This window comes from Phasianus colchicus, chromosome 20, assembly GCF_987193195.1.
Source record: "Phasianus colchicus chromosome 20, bPhaCol1.hap1.1, whole genome shotgun sequence".
NCBI lineage: Eukaryota > Metazoa > Chordata > Aves > Galliformes > Phasianidae > Phasianus > Phasianus colchicus.
In genome coordinates, this window is record NC_143455.1 from 5,187,591 (window position 1) to 5,208,556 (window position 20,966).

Sequence of the window (20,966 nt, forward strand, 5' to 3'; positions counted from 1 at the left end):
CCTGCTCCAGGAGCCCCACAGCACTCAGTGGGTTTTGTTCCCCGCAGTTACCTTCAGCTGCCCCAACAGCCTGTGTTCAGGTGATGGTTGGCAGATAACAACTGGTTTGACATAGCTTTAAGATTAGCAGTGCGTGCCTTGCTGGCTGCATCCAGAGATCCGCTCAGCTCTACCTGCCCTGGTCCCTAACTGGGTAAAAATGGATGCTGAAAGTGAATCAGAAGTCAAAGTAAATGTAATATACAGGAGGAAGAAAAACCTCTGTGGAATCTGAAGTTTCACATCTTTGGCGCCTGTCCTCTTCAATATCTTTATTGATGACCTGGATGAGGCACTGAGTGCACCCTCAGTGAGTTTGCGGATGACACCAAGCTGGCTGGAAGTGTGGATCTGCCTGGGGGTAGCGAGGCCCTACAGAGGGATCTGGACAGGCTGGAGAGCTGGGCTGAAGCCAATGGGATGAGGTTCAACAAGGCCAAATGGCGGGTCCTGCACTTTGGCCACGACAACCCCAGGTGACGCTACAGGCTTGGGGCAGAGTGGCTGGAAGACTGCATAGAGGAAATGGAGCTGGGGGTGTTGGTTGGTGCTGGGCTGAACGTGAACCAGCAGTGTGCCTGGGTGGTAAAGAAGGCCAATGGCATCCTGGCTTGCATCAGAAACCATCAGGAGCAGGGCAGTGATTGTCCCCTGTGCTCAGCTCTGGTGAGGCCACACCTCCAGTACTGTGTCCAGTTTTGGGTCCCTCACTGCAAGGAAGACACCGAGGCCCTGCAGCGGGTTGAAAGAAGGGCGACAAAGCTGTGAGGGGTCTGGAGCACAGGGCTTGTGAGGAGCGGCTGGAGGAGCTGGGATTGTTCAGGGTGGAGAAGAGGAGGCTCAGGGGAGACCTCATGGCTCTCTATAACTACTGAAGGGAGGTTGTAGGGAGCTGGGGGTCGGCCCCTTCTCTCGTGTAACAGGGATAGAACTAGAGGGAATGGCTTCGAGCTGCACCAGGGGAGATTTAGGCTGGATGTTAGGAACTTCTGTGAAAGGGTGGTCAGGCACTGAATGGGCTGCACAGGGAGGTGGTGGAGTCACCGACCCTGGAAGTGTTCAAGGAACGTTTGGATGTTGTGTTGAGGGACAGGGTTTGGTGAGAGCTATTGGTGACAGGTGGGTGGTTGGACTGGGTGATCCTGGAGGTCTTCTCCAACCTTGGTGTTTCTGTGATTCTGTGATCTTCACTCTGTATTGTCCATTTCATCAAGCAGTTCGTCGGCCAGCGGAAGGTACCAATTTGTGCAACACTGCAACCACGTCCCCTCCCCTACCAGTCACAGCCCAACATGTGTGTATGTGCACAGTGCTGATAGGAGTGCTCCAAACATAAACCAAGTCGTGTGCTGTAAGCGCACTGAGAGCCGGAGCACCTACTGCTACGCTGGGACAGTCTGTAGCAGTTGGGATGGGACATGGGGAAATGATTTCAAACTAAAAGATGGGAGGTTTAGATTGGATATAAAGAGGAAGGTTTTACACTACAAGCAGTGAGGCAGTGGCACAGGTTGCCCATGGAGGCAGTGGTGCCCCATCCCTGCAGACAGCCGAGGTCAGGGATGGGCTGTGAGCACTGATGGAGCTGTGGGTGTCCCTGCTCAGTGCTGGGGTGGCACCAGATGGCCTTTAGGATCCCTTCCAACTCCAATCATCCCGTGATTCTATTTTTCAGCAGCACACATCCTTAGCCATAGACCAGCTGCTGAGGAAACTGCATCCAGTGCTCTGTGGTGTCACTTTTGGAGCTGATTCCTCCCATTGTTTTTGAAGAAAGCGATGCGCTCATCGGGGACGGCGTGCCAGGATAAATGACAGCCCTCAACATGGACACCCAGCTCACTGCATTTAATTCCGTGCTCAACAAGGCTCCAGTGTCAGAGAGCAGAGCTCGGGGCTGCTGTGCCTGCAGCACCCTGCACACAGTCCAGATAACCTCTGAAATATTTGAAACTGAGCTGAAGGCACCGAACCCATATCTGCTAAGTGGGGTTAAATGGCATCTGTTGAAGCAATAAATGGGTTACACTGTGAGTAAAGGGAATATTAATGCACAGCAAAGAGAACTCAAACAGAGCCACTCAAAGCATCGATCACTGAACACAGCTTTTGGAGAAAAATCTTCTTTGTGGTTGCAATTAAAAAAGAACCCACAATTTTCTGCACCTTGCTGTTGTTTATCTCTAAGGATGCACCTTACAGGTATTCTCAGACTGTCATTAACACAACCTCATGAGGAGTCACTGACTAGGAAATGTATCTATCCACAGTACACTGTGACACTCAATTAGCTTCTCACTGATGAAGATCCTTAATAGGAGAGAATATCATTTGGGTGCACAGACGGAGCTCAGATTGCACCAAACCTCCACTAAAACGCCCTTCACTCCATAATTCCTTACAGGTTTCCAAATGAATGCAGATCCTGCTGTGTTCCTTACTTCCATATTCCATTGTTGCTATGGCAGTAGTGATAAGAATATACTGGGGTTGCTCTGAAAGTAATGCCTCCCATTTCATGCCATGGAAATGACAGCAGATACAACAACTGCAATAAGACTCTGTGATAGAGCTACAAAGGAATATTTTTCAGTATGGTCACCAACTTCACTCTTAGCTGTTCCTGCTATTTGTAGGCGAGTCCCAAGTATTACCTTGACAGTATCTGCATATATTCGTTCCCTTTAAACTTCTGTAGATATTTGACTTTCGAGGCATTTTCCTTATTTACACTTGAATTAAGCACAGGATATGAATTATAGATTTATACTGCAACACTTTTAAGAGTTTGAACCGTAACACTGGACATTTCAAATGGTTTCAAGAGCAGCCAGCAAACCCCTTTGCTTCAAAAGGAGCACATGGCAGAGCGTGTTGCACAAAGAGCCCTTGTAGGATGGCTATTGAAGGAACGTTCAGCGTTGAGGTTTCAACAATTTGTAGTTTGTTCCTAAAGCGAGGCTGAAAATAAAGGCCTTCTGTGTGGTTCTTAGGGTGCACTTGAGGAACTTGAGGAGTACCTACAAAAAGGTGCATAGACTTAATGAGTATGAAGCTACAGTTACACAGGTATGGGAAAGAGAGACAGAAATCAAATTCTTCAAGCCTGGATGGAAGTGAAATTGAAATACATCCTAAATACGCATTTCAAATGTTTCTAATATACAGCATCCATGCTTCAGAGATATTGGGGATCAGAACTTCCTCTGCGAGCTCAGCCACTTTTATTTATGCGATCATCTTTAAAATATTTGTTTTGATTTATATATATATATATATATTTACTGTTTGTCCAATACATTCCTCAGGGTTCTGTGGAAACAAGAAGTTCATTCATTTGAAGGAGAGCTCGCTCAAAAAGAAGGCTTTTCCTCAATCATGTTTTAACGCTCCATCCCATAGCTGTGCTCACTGCTGAGCCCCCAATGTGGCTCATAGAGCAGCCCCTCTGGTTGCCCGGGGGAGCATCAGTGTGTGCCACAGCCTTCCTGTGCCACGGGCAGAAATGAGGGTGAGGGGAATGGGATCAGCAGCCCAAGTAATGGTGGGTTTTGCTTATGAAGTTGGGCGGTGAGCAGAGCCTCACTTGGGGAACCAGTGTGTGTTATTGATGTGACTGGGGACTGTCTGGGGATACCTGGGGGAGGACGATGGCAAATTTGAATGAAGGGGAGAGGTGGGGGGGTAGAGATTTAAATACTCACCAACAACGCATTCATACAATCATAGAATCATAGAATGAATGGTCTGGGTTGAAAAGGACCACAGTGATCATCCGGTTCCAACCCCCTGCTCTGTGCAGGTCACCAACCAGCAGCCCAGGCTGCCCAGAGCCACATCCAGCCTGGCCTTGGATGCCTGCAGGGATCCACGGCCTCCTTGGGCAACCTGTTCCAGTGCCTCACCATGCTTTGAGAGCGGAAAAGCAAAACGTACATTATGCTGGGCCTTACAGTGTAATTTTGGAATGCCCAGAAAGTTTTGAAAGTCATTTAAGGCCAAACCTCATGGTGTGCTTTGAACCAGAGGTGATTTATACAAACAAATGAACTAAATCCCTTCAGTAATGGCAGCGTTCTGATGTGAAATATAGACAGACTTCATGTAGCCAAATGAAAGCATGGTGAGGCACTGGAACAGGTTGCCCAAGGAGGCTGTGGATGCCCCATCCCTGCAGGCATCCAAGGCCAGGCTGGATGTGGCTCTGGGCAACCTGGGCTGGTGGTTGGTGACCTGCACACAGCAGGGGGTTGGAACTGGATGATCACTGTGGTCCTTTTCAACCCAGGCCATTCCGTGATTCAATGACTCTATGATTCTATCAAGTCTTTGAAAAGGTGAGTGACAGCAGGACAAGGGGAAATGCTTTTAAGTTGAGGGAGGGGAGATTTAGGTTGGACATCAGGGGGAAATTCTTTACAGAGAGAGCAGTGAAGTGCTGGAACAGCTGCCCAGAGAGGCTGTGGATGCTCCGTCCCTGGAGGTGTTCAAGGCCAGATTGGATGGGCCCTGGGCAGCCTGGTCTAGTATTAGGTGGGAAGGTTGTTAGCCCTGCATGTGGCAGGGGGTTGGAGATTCATCATCCTCGAGGTCCCTTCCAACCCTGGCAATTCTGTGATTCTCTTCCTTGACACAGCAGTTTGTATAATTTAGGATGTGACAGCATTACAGGAAGTCTGCCTCGTGGTTTCCAGACATGCGAGTCATCAGCGGTGACTCAAGGAAAACCACACCGTGCTTCGGGCACTGCAACTTCCTCTGCGTCACACAGCTGATGTGATGCACTCTGCTCTGAAGGACGGATTTATGTCCTGGGAGAAGAACTTTATCAATTATTTATTGCTTTTCCAGCTTGGATGGGGCCCTGAGCAACCCTATCAAAAAGTTGGAATTATAGATGGTGTTTAAGGTCCCCTGCATCTGAGCCGGTCCGTGATGCTGGGATCTGTGCCCCGATTGACGGGGAGGGCAGAGAGGGGCGGTGGTTTTTTCCCGCCGGCTGTGCTCGTGGAGAAGGAGACGTGGGTTTAACGAGGGGAAAACGCGCTTGCACAGCCCTGAAGAAGGATTGCTGGATGTCAACAGAGGGGATGAGCTGGGGAAAACGCGAGCAAGAAATGACGGTAGAAGCTGAGTGAGCGCCACAGCCGTGAGAGAAACCGAGAAACGCCGCTGTGTGGAGAAGGAAGGGGGAGGGCGGGGGGAGTGGGACGGCGGGAGGCGGGGCGGGGAGGGCGGGCAGCGCGCTGATTGGCTGCCGGCGGGGCTCGCCAGAGGCCGGCCCGGGGCTGGAGGTGGGCGGGGCGTCAGCGCTGCGGTTGCCATGGTGACGAACCCGCCTCGGCCAGGCGTCGCCCGCAGCGGTCGCCATGGAGACGCGGCCCGCAGCTGCGGGCGGGACGACGTGAAGGTTGGCGGGAACGGGGAACGGGTATGGCGCCCATGTATCTTGCTCCCTGCTCTCTCCCCGCTGTCTTCATGCACTCTTGCAGCCGCTCAGTGCCTCCCTCTGCCTTGTCCCGACCCCGCACTGCTCCTGCCAGCTGCTCTCCTGCCTCCCAGCCCCCTCTCACCCTCCATCCCACAGGCTGATCCCCACCTCCTCCCCACTTTGTCTCCTTCCCGCTTTTATTCCCCATTCCTGCACTGAACCCCATCCCCCCTTCGCTCCACCCCTGATGTGCCTCATGGAGACTCAGTTTGTGCGTTGCTGCTCTGTGGAGGAAACCAGCCGTGCAGGGGAGACGTTAAGGATCCCTTCCAGCCCCAACAAACGCATGATTCTGGGTGGTGGTTTCTTTCTCACCCTCTTTTTTGGTGGTTTTGTGAGGAACGCAGGCGATGCTGCACCGGCCGTGCTGGAATGTTACACCACATTACTCCTGGAGCACTGAAAGGATAAACGAGCCTGCATTCCTCCTGCTTCCAGCACAGCAATAAGGACTGGGGACAGGTGGGGGTTTTGTGGGGTTCTGAAGCTTCTCACCATTCACTCTGAATTGTTCTCCAGCATCACCGTGCTCTCCTTGGGTTGGGAAGTGAGTTGCTGAAACGTGGAATCCAGTGCTGTGCTGCCAGAGTGACACCTGATGAGTAACAGCTGTGACTGATTTACCATCAAGCCACCATTTTCCTTTGCTAAAAGAGGCTGATAGAAACCTCACCGTGCTGAGATAAGGGCTGACAGTGGTACCCATCAGCCTGTTCTTCCTGGATGTGCTCTGAATTATTAGATGTTAACGGTTATTTTTGCTATTTGCGTTGCATGGCTAAGCTGTGCTTGCTGTAAGATGTTGTCTCACATCTGGGCTGTTTCCTTGGCCATCTTTTAATGGCATCAGATATATTTTTACTGTTCTTTTGCCTGTCCTGCATCCAGGCAACTGATGCAATTTATACTTAAAATTGCACTGGGAGCTCTATTACAGTCATTACCAAAACTAGTTGGCAGTTAGAAACACTGCTGCTTTTAATGGCAAAATGCTCTCTCCTCCCCTCCTAAAACACATTTCTGAGAAATACAGGGCTCTGCAGTGGAAAGCAATATTCTGAAATTACAGAAGTGTATCCTGCCTGTTTATGAGGCAGTCAGTGGAGATGGGCATAGATCCTGTGGCACATTTTGCAATAAAAACGTATTTTCACCTTCACTCTTTTGTATTTTGCTATGAAACAACTATTTCTTGTGTTCAGTGTGACACACACACACCTCAGGGTACCTGTGTCCATTCAGAAGCGCCATCAGTTCCATGCGTGGCAGCGAGGGGAGGTTATTTTTACAGGAAAGCTATTTTTGTAGGAAACCACTGTCATTCATGTTTTATTGCCATGTTTCAGATGACACCGTGTACTGCCTTTTAATTTGGGGACAGTCGTAGCAATCTTTTGTAAAATAAGCATTGCTCACTGGAACAGGTTGCCTAAGGAGGTTGTGGATGCCCCATCCCTGCAGGCATTCAAGGCCAGGCTGGATGTGGCTCTGGGCAGCCTGGGCTGCTGGTTGGTGACCCTGCACATAGCAGGGGGTTGGAACTGGATGATCACTGTGGTCCTTTTCAACCCAGGCCATTCTATGATTGTCTTCTCAACCCCCTCTTTCCAAAACATCATCTGACTTCAATTTTATCATCTCGATGAATTAATAGACCGGAGTCGTAGTCTTAGTGTGACTAAGGTTAGCTGACAAAGCATGCATTGCTTTTAAAGACCTTTACAAAAGTGTTGTGCTATCTCATCAGCTATAGACTGAGCACAGTTTCTTTCAGTGCCTTCAGAGTCCAGAAGGCATCTTGTTGGTGTATTTCATCTTTAATGTACTGATGGTCAGGGATGGAGGAGGAGAAAGATGGAGTTAATGTTTTTAATTGTGGCAGACATCAGATGCATTTGGAGCAACAGGAGCTGAGAGGAAGATATAAAAAGAACAGATTTCTGTGTAGCACTGCATGTTAGAGGCAAAGAGGCCTCAGAGCATTGCTTGTGAGTATCCACTTCTGTGTCTTTTACAACCAACATCTATTTCTGCTGACAAACAGGAGAAGCTACCACTTGTACTATGCTGTAGGCTGTGGCACAGCTTGAAGATTGCTAACAAAAAGGAGAAAATACAATTTCCTTTTAATTACCTTAAGGATAAACATAAATTCTAGGCCAGCAGAATTAGAAGACCATCAGATTACCGTGTCACTGTTGGGTTTTATTTGTGAGGAAAAAAATGATATTCAGATTGCGGTGTGCTTTAGTGTCGCTTTTGCTGATCTGGAAATCTCTTTCTTTTAAGGAGATTAAAGAGGCACCATTTGAAAGGCGTGCTTGTCTGATCTGTTGTTCCCTGCAGCCCTGCTTATCCATCCGAGATTATCTGGAGCCACTGACACAGAGCAGTGCAGCACAGGGAGAGAAGCTGTAATGACCCCGTAGGCTTGGGGTAATCTCTGGAGAGATCTGAGCAGATATTACTTCATTACTGTTATTGTTATTATTACTGAAATCAACCGTGATATAGGTGGTACCTCTTGGAGTGGATGGTTTCTGTGTGTATAAAGCAAATATGGAGAACAAACAATAGGAAGAGATAGAAGTGAAGCAGATAAAGGATCACACCAGATGGGAATAGGGGCACAGGAAGGATATTGAGATAACGGTAGGAAGAGAAAACAGATGCAACACTGCAGTTATATTGCTGATAGATAGAAAGGTCCAATCATGTAAAGTGCATTACATGAGAAGGCTGGTATGGTTTGATTTGACCTGTCAGAAGTGTCTTTTTTCTTAAAGACACTTTGCAGCTCTTCTTCTGCTGTTCTACTGCTCTTCAATGCTCAATGAAAAGTGCAGTGTTCCTTTGAGCCACTGAATCTTTTTGTGCCTCTATGCTCCATCTGTACAAAGGGAAAAGAAATATTTTCCTGCATCAAAACATAACCGTGTGTGGTAATTAGATTGTGAAATATTATCCCTTCTCAACTCAGTGATAGAAATAAAAGCAAACCCTGTGTCTAAAAGTGACCAACACCAGTTGGTGCAGGGAAGTTTACAGGTTAGATTTTACATTCAATTATAATTATTGTGTATGTAGTAGATTGGAGTGATAGCTGATTTTTCTTAGTTATCAGTCTTAATTGTTTTCTATCATTTTCTGTTTCAGATTTATTCCAGTGTTACAAATGGAGAAAGAATGGAAAGAGTTCCTCCAGTGGAAAGAGAAAGAAAGGAAAGAGCGACATAACTGGCAGTTCCCTGCTCAAAAGGAGATGCTAGACGTTGTAAAGCAACTGCATGATATGCATGAAAATTATAACAAACTAAAAGAAGATTTTGTCTATAACCTCAGAATTTTGGAAGAAAGAGATAAAGAATTGGAATCCTATGATGTCACATTCAGTCTTCTGAAAACGTCTGAAAACGCTAAGCAGGCAGAGATTAGCAACCTTAAAATACAGCTGGATAAACTGGAGCAACTTCTTGTCAAGGAAAGAAGAAAAAGAGCTGAACTTCATTATCACTATCAACAAAACCTTGTAGAACATAAGTTAGAGCTGGAACAGTTTTGCAGGTGAGATGCAGATCACTGTAAGTGCCATCACATGGAGTGTACAGGACAACCATGTGAGCAGACCCAGTCACTTAGCACGGGTTTATGAAAGGCACCTCCTGCTTGACTAACCCAGTTTCCTTCTAGGATAAGATGACTGGCTTAGTGGACAAGAGAGAGGCTGTGAGTGTTTACTTGGACTTTAGCAAAGCATTTGTTACTGTTCCCCACAGCATTTTCCTGGAGAAACTGACTGCTCATGGGCTGAACAGATGTACTATCCACTGGATAAAAACTGGATGGATGGGTGCAAGGGGTCATTGTGAATGGAGTTAAATTTGGTTGGTGTCTGCTCACAAGGGGTGTTTCCCAGGGCTCAGCCTTGCAGCAGTTTTGTTTATCATTTTTATCAGTGATCATGATGAGGGGATTAAATGCAGTTTCAGATTTCAGAGACACCAAGCTGACAGAATGGTTTATCTGCTTGAGGGTAGGAAGGCTCTGCAGAGGGATATGGATGGGCAAGATTTATGTGCCAGGTCCAATTGCGTGACATTCACATGATATTGCCTGGAGAAGAGAAGGCTCTGGGGATAGCTGAGAGTGGCCTTTCAGTATCTAGAGGGGGTATATAAGAAATAAGGGAACAGACTCTTCAGCAGGGTCTGTTGGTATAAGACAAGGGGAAATGGTTTCCAGCTAAAAGAAGGCAGATTTAGCTTGTATATAGGGAATTTTTGTACACAATGGCATTGGTTGCCCAGAGAGGCGGTGGTGCCCCATCCCTGCAGACAGCCAAGGTCAGGGATGGGCTGTGAGCACTGATGGAGCTGTGGGTGTCCCTGCACAGTGCTGGGGTGGCACCAGATGGCCTTCAGGGTCCATTCCAATTCCAACCATGATTCTATGATTCTATGACATTCAGCAAGGCTAAGTACCAGGCCCTGCACTTGGGCCATAACAATTCTGTGCAGCAGTATAGGCCTGGGGAGGGCTGGCTGAACATTTGGCAGTCAGAAAAGTACCTGGTTGAACATGAGCCAGCAGTGTGCCCTGGTGGCCAAGAAGGCCAATTACATCCTGGCTTGTTTTGAAGTAGTATGGCCGGTAGGACTGGAGAATGATTGTTCGTCCACACTCAGTACTGATGAAAGCACACCTCAAGCACTATATTCAGGTTTGTGCCCTCCTCTACCAGAAGGACACTGAGCTGTTGGAATGAGTTCAGAGAAGAGCAATAAAGCTGAGGGAAACAAGGCTTAAAATAAATGGCTGAGGGAACTGCAGTTGTTACTGTGAGGGAAGATGTCATTACTTTCTACGAGAACCTGAAAGGAGGTTGCAGCAAGGAAAATGTCAGCCTCTTATCTCAGGTGACAAGTGAGCAAATGACAGGAGGTAAGGAAATGTCCTCTAATTGCACCAGAGGACGCTTAGATTGGAAATCAAGAAGAATTCCTTCGCAAGAAGGATGGTTAGGCATTGAAACAGGCTGATGTGTCTGATGGGATCTCTTGAAGTATCACCAAGGGAAGAGCAGTGAGACTAAAGACAAACTGGTGTCATTTGAATTTATGTAGCAACATCTACTGGTCCAAAAACTGCAAAGAAAGGGAGCAGGGGAAGACAGGAGAGTAGGGGGTAACTTAAATCACGGAAAAATGATCTGCTTGAATTATCCTCAGGGAGCTTCACCAGTGAATATTCTCTATGAAGGGCTCAAAGGGGGGATATCTGGCAGTGTATGAAAAGAGGACATCTGATTTTTAAAGAATGCTGTTCAAGTCTTCATGCTGTTTGGTAGCTGAGAGCTGCTGAAACGATTCTGATATTTCACAGGAGGAAAACAAACGCTGAACTTAGCGAACCATACAATGTACTCTGCATTGTGTGACCTTTTCCAATCGAAACTGGATATCTGGGAAGAACTTGTATCACACTTTAAAAAGGAGATCAAACAGTATGCCCGCTGTGTATCGTGTTACTTTCAAAGGTTCATTCACTTCTCATGTGCAAGATGATTTTTAAAAAGTGACTGCTAATTATGAGCAGTGGGAGGGAGGTAAAAAAGTCAGTGGTGAGGGTTCCTTCAGGAAATTATTGCCTCTTGTATTTCCAGTTGTGTTATTGTTCAAAAGGCACTTCCCATGTGTGCGCCACATGAGTTCAGCAGAGATGCTCTTTAATATGAGTTTATTTTATTTTTATTTATAGGTCAAAGAGCGGTCACACAAATCATCAACGTGAGGAGTGTGTGAGCCTGAGACATCACATGGAGAGAAAACTCCAAGAACTGCAAGGAGAGCTCGTTTGTCAGAAACAGGTATAATACAGAGAAATAACGTCGTATTGCTGCAATGACACCCAGCAGTCATTTGTTTATTATGTTCTGATGGAACATTGCTGTATTTTTGTAAGGTTGTTGTTGTTTTTGCCTTCTTTATGTTGCCGCCGTTAAATTGGTGAGATGCATAATGACAGATTAGAAAAGTATGTACTACTTGTTTAGTAGCTGTGGCCTTACTTGTCTGGCAGCTGCCCCTTGTGAGGAACTGCTGGGAATGTGTTTAGTAATCTGAGAGTGTGTAAGATTGCTTGATGTAGGCTGCACACTGCTAAATTTGTTAACCTTGAAACTGCAGAAAAGGTCGGCCTCTAGAAAGCAAGAAGAAGCTTTAGGCAGGATGGGTAATGTATGTTGCTTATCATACTCTTGATTATGAGACTTTCCCCCCATTCTACCTCTTTTATTGCTATCGTTTCATCATAAAATAATTATCTCGCTAACTGACAATGGAATTTGACCTTCAACTGTGATACTGCAGGGATGAGGTACAATTTTTCTCACCTCTGTATATTTAAAAAACTTAAAACAATACCTTCCTTATCTTTGTATTAAAATGATATTACAGGGATGTCAAAAGAGGTCAAATTTTAGCCAGTCATCCAAACCAGTATGTTATATAAATGAAAGTGGTAAAAGGGATTGTTAGGCAATTACAGCTTGAGTATCCTCCCATTCTATTCTCCTTGCCTTCAATATGATATATCTGCTAAAATAACCTGTCTGAGGGCGGTGAGGCTCTGGAACAGGCAGCCCAGAAGCACTGTGGATGCCTCATCCTGGAGGTGTTCAAGGTCAGGTTGGATGGGGCCCTGGGCAACCTGATCTGGTGGGGGGCAGCCCTGCCCACAGTAGGAGAGGGTGGAACTGGATGATCTTTAAGGTCCCTTCCAACCCAAGCCATTCTGTTGTTGATTGCATGAAACCAAGAAGACACTGAATAACAATTAATGTGAAAGGAACTTTAGATAGAGATAGAAAAGGAGAGATGCAGGGCTAGTGTTGGTGTGGGTAATAGGTGAAGGAATCACAGAACTGGAGGGGACATCTGGAGATCCCCAAGTCCAAACTCCTGCTAACACAGGATTCCCAGAGTGGATTGCATAGGAAAGCATCCAGCTGAGCTTTGAATATGTCCAGAGAAAGAGACCCCACAGCCTCTCTCACAGTGCTCTGTCACCATTTGGATACATTTTTCTTAGTGGGCAATATTGGTGATAGGTGGATGGTTGGACTAGATGATCTTAAAGGTCTTTTCCAACCTTAATGATTCAGATTCTTCACTGTAAAGTTTATCCTCGCATTCATATGGAACTCCTTATGTCCCAGTTTGTGTCCATTGCCCCTCATCCTGTCAGTGGGCACCAACAAAAAGAGCCTGGCCCCTTCTGCTTGGCTCCTGCTTTTTAGGTACTAAGCATTGATAATATCCCCTCTCAGCCTTCTCTTCTCCATGCTGGACAGCCCCAGAGCTCTCTGCCTTTCCTCATACAGGAGATGCTCCACGCCTGTAATCATCTTTGCAGCTCTCTGTGGGCCTCCTTCTAGGAGATCCCTGTCTTTCTTGAACTGGGGAGCCCAGCACTGTGCTCAGTGCTCTAGATGTGCCCTCCCCAGGGCAGAGCAGAGGGAGCACCTCCCTGCCCTGTTGCTTGCATTCAGTGCAATGCACGCTGAAGAACCATTGGCCTTCTTGGCCACAGGGCACACTGCTGGCTCGTGGCTGACCTGTTGGCCACAGGACGTGTGGGTGCTGTTCCACAGAGCTCCTTTCCAGCAGCTCAGCCCCCAGCCTGTACTGGTGCATGAGGTTATTCCTCCCCAAGTGTAGGATTCTACACTCGTCCTTGTTAACAAAAAGCCACTTCCTATACTATTCTGTTTGTTTCCATAGCTGATGCTAAAACTTCAGCTGTGTAAGGGTTCTGGAACTCTTAAAAACTAATTTAAATAGTGATTTAATTAGAGTTCTTAAGCTTATTGTCTTTCCATCTTAGGTGAAACTGCTGACCAGAGAACTGGAGGCCCTCAGAATGACTAGAATGAAAGCATCAGAATCAGCACAAGCAGCAGAATTGGTTAAACTGCAACTGGAGAAAGAGGACAAGTACAAGAACTGGGAATTAAATGATTCTGTAGCTGTGAGAAATGCCTGGTATTGTGCAATCTTGATCACGATCAGAGTAAACTGGTTTGCAACTTACTCTTCACATATATATATACATATATAAAATATATATATATATATTTGCAGCAGCTTCAGATGTTGTGCATGGACTAATTGATCTAGTAGTAGATGTGATTATAAGAGGAAGAATTAGCCCTTTGTGTGAAATATCTGCTATTCAGCCTGTATTTCAGGTTAACCTGTTGTGTTCCCTCTGAATGTAACCTGTCTCACTTTAAAAACAATATTTAACTTTGAAGTTCTAATGGCTCAGTGGTATCTTCTGCCTTTACATGAAAAAAGAGTACTTCCACCAAGCAGAGGATATAATGGAAAAACTTAGTTCTTCCCACTTCTAGACTGTAGTTTGTCTCAGTGTTCAGTGTTCTTCTCACTTGAGCTGAATCTATTAAGTTCAGTTGTGTTCAGCCACAGCTTTATTCTTTTGCTAAGGAGCTGGATAGACTGCAAGTACTGTGACAGAAAGCAATTTATTCAAATCAGAAATTATTGTTGCTTTTATTTTAATTTTTTTTTTATTCATCAAATCACTCTGAGGATGCAGCTTGTTCTTTGTGCTAATCACAAACTTAATGTCCTGTGGTAAATTGGAGTTAAGATCTCTTCTGTTTCTGCTACTTCTGACAATGATTTTTGGAATTCATTCAATCAAAATTGATAAGTAAATCAACTGTGCAAAAATGAATGTTCTTTGTGTTACATGAAACCTCACTTTATCTCTGCACGTTCCAGGGAGAAAGAACCATCTCATGTTGATAAGAAAAAGGATGCATTGTCAGCTTCATTGGAAGAAGCTCCAATCAAACAGTTTAAAAAGCTGAAGAAACAGATTAGAGAACTACAGATGAGACAGAAAAGCCTGGAAGCAAAGCTGCGCAGGAAAGAAGGGAATCACAGTGCCTGTGTAAGAGGAAAAGATGCCCTTATTGAAAAGTGAGTCACATGATTGTTCTTGTTTCATAAGTTGTGAAGAAAGAAATTCAGAATATCATACTTAGCAGATTTGGGCCCAAATTGTTTAAAGGAAAAGCTCATGGTAATATATGGTAACATATGTAAATGCAAAAAGCCATTTACAAAAATGGAAATGCTATTGAAATTGTTAGATAGAAGCTTGAAAATGATGTGGTTGGAAAGGGTTAGGGTTCTGCATGACTGAAAACAATGACTGGAAATCTCTGGTGGAGAAAGTGAAACAGCATTACAGGTAGGGACGCTAACCAGGAGTATTTTTGTGGTCAAAAAGGAGCAGTGGCAGATTGAAAGGGAATAAAACATTTCAGTTCCTTAAAATAATTAAGTTGTTTCAAGTAATATGCCCTGGAAGCATTCAAGGCCAGGCTGGATGTGGCTCTGGGCATCCTGGTCTGGTGACCCTGCACATAGCAGGGGGAGTGAAACAAGCTGATCTTTGAGCTCCTTTTGCACCCAGGCCCTGCTATGATTCTATCATTCTATGATTAATATGATGTCTTTGTGCTGTTTTGTCATGATAACAGAACTACTCCCATGTATGAATGGAAATGTGACCATAATTCCTTGATTGTAAGCTCTCAAAATGTAAATTCTTTCTTCTGCCAAGCTGTCTGCTTGCATTTTGTTGCAATTTGGTCACACCAAAACGTATTGTTTATTGCCTTAGTAATTCATTCCTAACACACATCCTCCTCACTGTACAGCAGGCTCAAGATAACGGCATTCTGTGTTGTGTTGACCTGTCACTTAAGAAAGATACAGGCTATCTAAGATCGTGGGATGGAATGCTTCTAGCATGAGAGCATGCTAGAAGCACAGTGCACGTTTTCAAGTTCGCAGAACATCAGCCCCATGCAGCTTCCCAGCTGATTTTCTGGCTCAGCTCAAGGAAAGGCAACAGGTATCTGGTACAGAGAAATGTTTAGGGTATGCATATAACAAAATACATATGTTGAAAAATGGGACAAGGAGAAAAGAAGGCAGAAAGGAAGGCCAAGGATTTAAACAAACCAACACAACACTGGGGGGAAAAAAAAAACAACTTTCATCTTCTGAAGTCAGCAGATTTTGCTCTGTGTATCACAGGTATAAACAACAAATGTCAATGGCAGCTGAGCAAGAACAGCTTCTGGAACAGAGTAAAACCCACGCAGAACTGGACTGGCAGCTCTGTGGGAATGCTGAAAATCACCAGGATCAGAAATCAGAGGATCTAACTCCAAGTGTGTCTTTAGCACGAGAGCAGGTGAGAAGTTCCTATTAACTATTTAGGAGCTGTTTGTTGCACAGAGATCTATGGAATATGTTGCACTGTAGTATTCCTTGGGTGAAGCATTACCAGAATAGCTGCCATGGATGATCTCTGACAGCTGCCTGTTGTACCTTGTAATGTAGTCAGGGCAGACTGGGAGATGGGAATGCTTTTCTTTTGGCTTTAAAGCAGAAAGAAGTCTTCTCAGAGCAGCGCCAGGCCAAAAAGAGCTTCATAGATCACAGTACAGCTTCAATTCTGTCAAGGGAACAATGTTGGACCTGAAAAACTCAGAGGTTTTTGTATGGGGGAAAAAAAAAAAACCATCTGTATTTTGTGAAGTGTACAAGCTGCTGCTTCTGAAAAATGAAATACAGTATTAGTATGTTTATTGCCTGGGGAGAGTTACACAGTGTGCTGACAGTAATTCTCGATGGCCAGATGCCAAATAAATCCATGGGTACAGAGAAAGCAGTTGTTTCTGAACTTTGGAACACAGACATTTACTCTGGTGTTTTATTTTACCATTTTCCCACAAATTATTAGTAAGCATTTCTTCTTATTAGGGGGACTGGACTTGATGATCTCTGGAGGCCCCTTCCAAATCCTCCAATTCTGTGAGTCTGTATGATTCTGTATTAATAGGTGTAGCATAGGAATACATCTGAGACCTGGAAAATCCTTGTGCATCTCACATTAAGATGGCGTGATAATGAAACCAAATTATTTTGCCATATAGGCAGTTTTTGATGGAGCAAAAGGAATGTGAGTTGAGTACCAATCTTTGTCCATATATTCCTTTTCTCTTTTTTTAATATCTACTCCTTTTGTACTTGAGATACTCATCTACTTTGTTGTCTTCTTCTTCCCTTCCCTCCTAGGCTGAAGTAGATCTACAGAAGACTGACTACAGTTTGCATGAAGTAGAGTCTGTTCCTTCTGCTTTCCCTGTTAAGAAACAACAATTAATACAGTCACCATTGTCAAATTGTGGCATTCTTCCTGAAGGAGAGAAGCAGGTTAGACAACACTCACATCTATCTTGGATCAGTTCATCTTGAAATGACAGCTTTGTGGGGCTTGTTTCCATTGGACTTCTTGTAAAGAATTCTCCTCAGGCACCTGTTTAATTCAAGATGTAGACATATGTAGGCTGGAATGCACAGAGGTTAGATGTCACAGGCTTTGTTATGGCTGGATCCTATACCCACTAGGAAAAGCAGCAAGATGTATGCAGAAAGCCAGTCCAAAACCAGACAATGTGCTGTAATTGTGACACATCAGAATGGGAAAAGCTATTTTCTGGAATGTTCCTGAGACACTTTGTTGCAATTCAGGCTAGATTTTGAAGTTGGGAAGGTAGAATTTTAAGATAGATCTTCAAAATATCAGTTTTCTAACCAGTTAAAGTAACATATTTTGTTTTAGTATCGCAAGCAAGTTTTCCTTTCATTCCTACCTACTAAAACACACAGATTAAAAAAGAAATACTATTCAAAATTGCAAACAGTGCTGGTGTGCAGGTGTGCTGAAGGGTTGTGCACTATTATGAGTAGAAAACTGTCTTTTGTGATAGAATGAATGTAATGAGTGTGCTGCAGTGCATCCTATTGGGCAGTCACAGATGCTCAGCAGTAAAACAACAGGAGTTTGTCATCAGACCACAATGAGAAAGCAATGTAAAGCACACCTCATGTCTTCTGAATCCAGAAAGTGTTGTATTGAGGAAGATAGTTCATGCAAACAGTTTCTATAATAAAATACACGCAGGTAGGTGAAGAGCACAAACTTCTTTCAGAGCACATTTTCCATCTGACCCTGGACTGATCTGCAAACTAGTCATTCAAATACAGAAAGAATCAAGGTTCAGGTGAGAGACCTTCTTTCACTGTTCATTTGTACTGTTCTGCCCCACTGCAGACTCTTAGTGCTGCTACAAAACTTTGTTTTACAGTTACATTTTTTTGTTTTACATTTTTGGCCTGTAGGACAAACCATACACATCTCAGCAAACCCAATTTTATCTCTGATTTATATGAAGGATTGATGCTTCAAAACCAAATGAAGAATAGCAAATATTCAGTATTCTGAACAACTTCTCTCTTTTTTTTTTTTTTTCTGTACAAAGTGACTTGTAAGCAATAGGACAAAAATGATTAGATTTGAATCAATGATCCTTTCTAAAGAAGCAATAGGCTAGCATCTTGTTCAGACTACTAAAGCAAGGAACATTAATATACAAATCCTATATAATACCATATGGTTAACATATATGTCCTTTCTTCTGTGGTCTGAGACTCCATGAAGGCATAAGAAATCTTGTGCTAATCATTCTTGGACTCTAATTTAGCACCAGAGATGTGAAACACCAGAAATGGAAATTTTAGCTTATAATTAATTTTGAATATGACATGGATTGTGTGTGCCTAACAGGAGCATGCTGATGCCATACAATGGCACACATAAGGGAAGATCTCTTACACAGAATGTTGCTCAGGAACGAAGGTTTTTTACCATGCTTCACTTTTATTTCACAGACATTTCAATCTGATGATAAAAGTTATCTCAGGAAAGATATTCCTGGCTCGGAGATACAAAAGCTGCAGGAGCAAAATGCCAACCTTCGGGCTGTTATTGCACAGATGAGGAAAGAAATGGAGAGCCTCGATGAGCAAACACCATCCTCAGTGCCTCGGAGAGAGCAAAGTGCCCCTGGCCACACTGCAGGCATCCCACCACTCACTGCTGCTGTCCTGATGGGAAGGGCTGAAGGTGCTGTCACACAGCTGGCTGTGTAACTGTCTTTTTTCTTAGGTAACAGCAAGAGTTTAAAACATCTCAGTGTTAAAAAATGCATAACGCTTTGAGCTGCATCACCTTCTACCAAACCTTGTCACAAAGTGCCAGGTGACCAATAGGTTTCGTTGGCTTTTCTTGGAAGCATTTATTATATCACTAACTACAAACCTCCATCTTTTTTTTTTTTTCTTGTTTTCCCTATGGGAAAGTCAAGGCTGATAGCACAAAGAAAGGAACTACAGAAGGTACATCCACATCCAGATATATCTGATGAACATTTGTGAAGTTTGGTTTTGTTTAGCACCAGCATGGGTGGGAAAATGGCTTTTTTGTCGTAAACATTCTTGTGGCTTTTGGAACTATGGAGAAAATAGGGGCAGAATCAACTCCAACTTGAGGATGGAATATTCAGCACTGGTTTCTTTTCATCTAAAAAATAGATAGGTGAGGTGTCACTTCCTCAAGGACTCATGTGGAAAAGGTAGCCCTGTTCTATAGAACCTTCTACCAATTATGTAAAGGCAGGTGAATATTGTGGTATCTGTCTGTGCCCCATTTATGTAAGCATTGAACCTCTGATTAATTAAAGCTATTCCAGAGCCACTATGAATTGTTTTCTGTATTTCAGAAAACTCCAAGGGGTTTGTTGAAAGCTGTCCTGTTGTACCAAATATTGTGCCCTTATTAGCCTTCTCTCTTTTCATGTAATTAATTTATCCTTCTCTCATTTATCCTTACCATTTGCAGAATTCATTTTAAACAGACTTTATTGTGTCATTACCACAAAAATGGGACATAATGAACAAATGGATTGTGTGGGCATTCTTAATGAATATATCCATATTCTGCTTAATAACTTAGCTAAAAAGGAGACTTAAGAAATAATTAAAGCAAAAATTATTTTGATTTTAAATTAAAAAGAAAAATACACAGGAGTAGTTCTGTCATACAGAACTTAGTGAAAGTTGATCCTCTGTTTTGGAAGATAGAGTCCAAAACAGAGAAGACTGATGGCTGCTGCAGTTCAACAGTCTCCAAGATAACCAGTAATTTTTGTCAGCTGGTTAATATGAGTTTTCAGAAATTAATTACTAATTTATTTTTTCTACTGCTGAAATTCTTTATTCGACTAAAATAATAGTGCTTCTATCCCTTTGAAAATATGTGGAGAATTTATTCAATCTCTAAGAGGGATTATGATGTTAAATCCACATTGTTTAAGATGAGAGAGTATCCCGGAGGGGTACTTCTGGTTTGGAGAAATCCTTTCTTTTCCCTGCTTTGTCCACATTAATCAAAATGTTCAGACTGCCATTTGTACTGGAAGTAAAGGAAGCCTTTTTTTAGGATTAATTTCAATTTATTGGTGATTTTGCTCCCACTGTAGCAGAAAGAAACTGCTACATCTTGGCTATTCTTGTTATACTGATATTGCCAGTTGCTCAACAATTAAGCAATTCACTGCTGGAAGAAGAAAAAACTTCTGTCTGTGTACTCCTTGCCCACAAACTGAGTTTTCTAATATCTCATCTACAGACACATACATGTTGTGTAGCTGATTGATGTTTGCACACTGTGAGATTGCACAGCTTCTTATATTTCCTCAGCTCTGTTTACAGTGCAACTACTGAAGTGGCATAGATGTGTAATAGTAAGAAAAGGTTGTTATGAAAAACGAAACAGAAATATGTGTATTCACACTGTACTCCTCTCTATTTATTTAGGTTCACTCTGCACAGACCAAGTTTCAGGGAGAACCATGTCGAGTGATAGGAATGTCAGCTCAGCTAGCTTGGGTTGTGTATTAAACCCAGGCACAGAAAAGGTAAGAAGAGGTTTCAATCAGCTTAAGTAGGGCTGTGTGTAATTAAGTAAATGGCATGTTAATTTTGCCTGAACAAATTTTAAAAATGCAACTTATATGCTGTCATGTAGTCAGAAATGAGCCAGCAAAGATTTTTTTTTCAGTCAAACATGCTCATTCTTTCGAGGGAATAAATTTTGACTGGCCAGTCCTGATACTCAAGCTTTTTGTGATATAATACCTAAAATCTTTCAACGTGCTTGTAATGAGGTGGCAGGAGATGATGCTGTACATACAATCCTGGCAACCCTCACTGTTGGCACAAGCTGAGGGATGTAGGGATGGAGTGTGGCCCTGCTGAAAGGGACCTGGGGGTACTGGTGGTGTCAGCACTGTGCACCCTCAGCACAAAAGGCAGTGGGATCCTGGGTTGCACTGAAAGCAGTGTGACCAGCAGATCTGCTCCTCTGCTCTGTGCTCTGAGACCTCAGTGGAAGCACTGTGTGTGGATGCTGAGCCCTCAGTGCAGGA

General features: G+C 43.9%; 1 protein-coding gene across 8 annotated transcripts in view; it reads left to right on the forward strand.

Annotated features, from left to right (window-relative positions):
* Positions 1-5,319: 5,319 nt before the first annotated feature.
* CCDC57 (coiled-coil domain containing 57) overlaps positions 5,320-20,966 on the forward strand; it is a 30,824-nt gene continuing 15,177 nt past the window's right edge. For 3 of the 8 annotated variants that reach the window (XM_090121882.1, XM_031599024.2, XM_090121879.1), the window contains exons 1-9: positions 5,320-5,470; positions 8,687-9,094; positions 11,288-11,396; positions 13,415-13,608; positions 14,338-14,538; positions 15,667-15,826; positions 16,714-16,851; positions 18,370-18,604; positions 20,356-20,456. In XM_090121882.1, the coding sequence (XP_089978008.1) occupies positions 8,706-9,094; positions 11,288-11,396; positions 13,415-13,608; positions 14,338-14,538; positions 15,667-15,826; positions 16,714-16,851; positions 18,370-18,604; positions 20,356-20,456 (1,527 nt within the window). In that variant the 5' untranslated portion in view covers positions 5,320-5,470; positions 8,687-8,705. The other 5 variants (XM_031599023.2, XM_090121878.1, XM_090121880.1 and 2 more) reach the window with 5 other exon arrangements.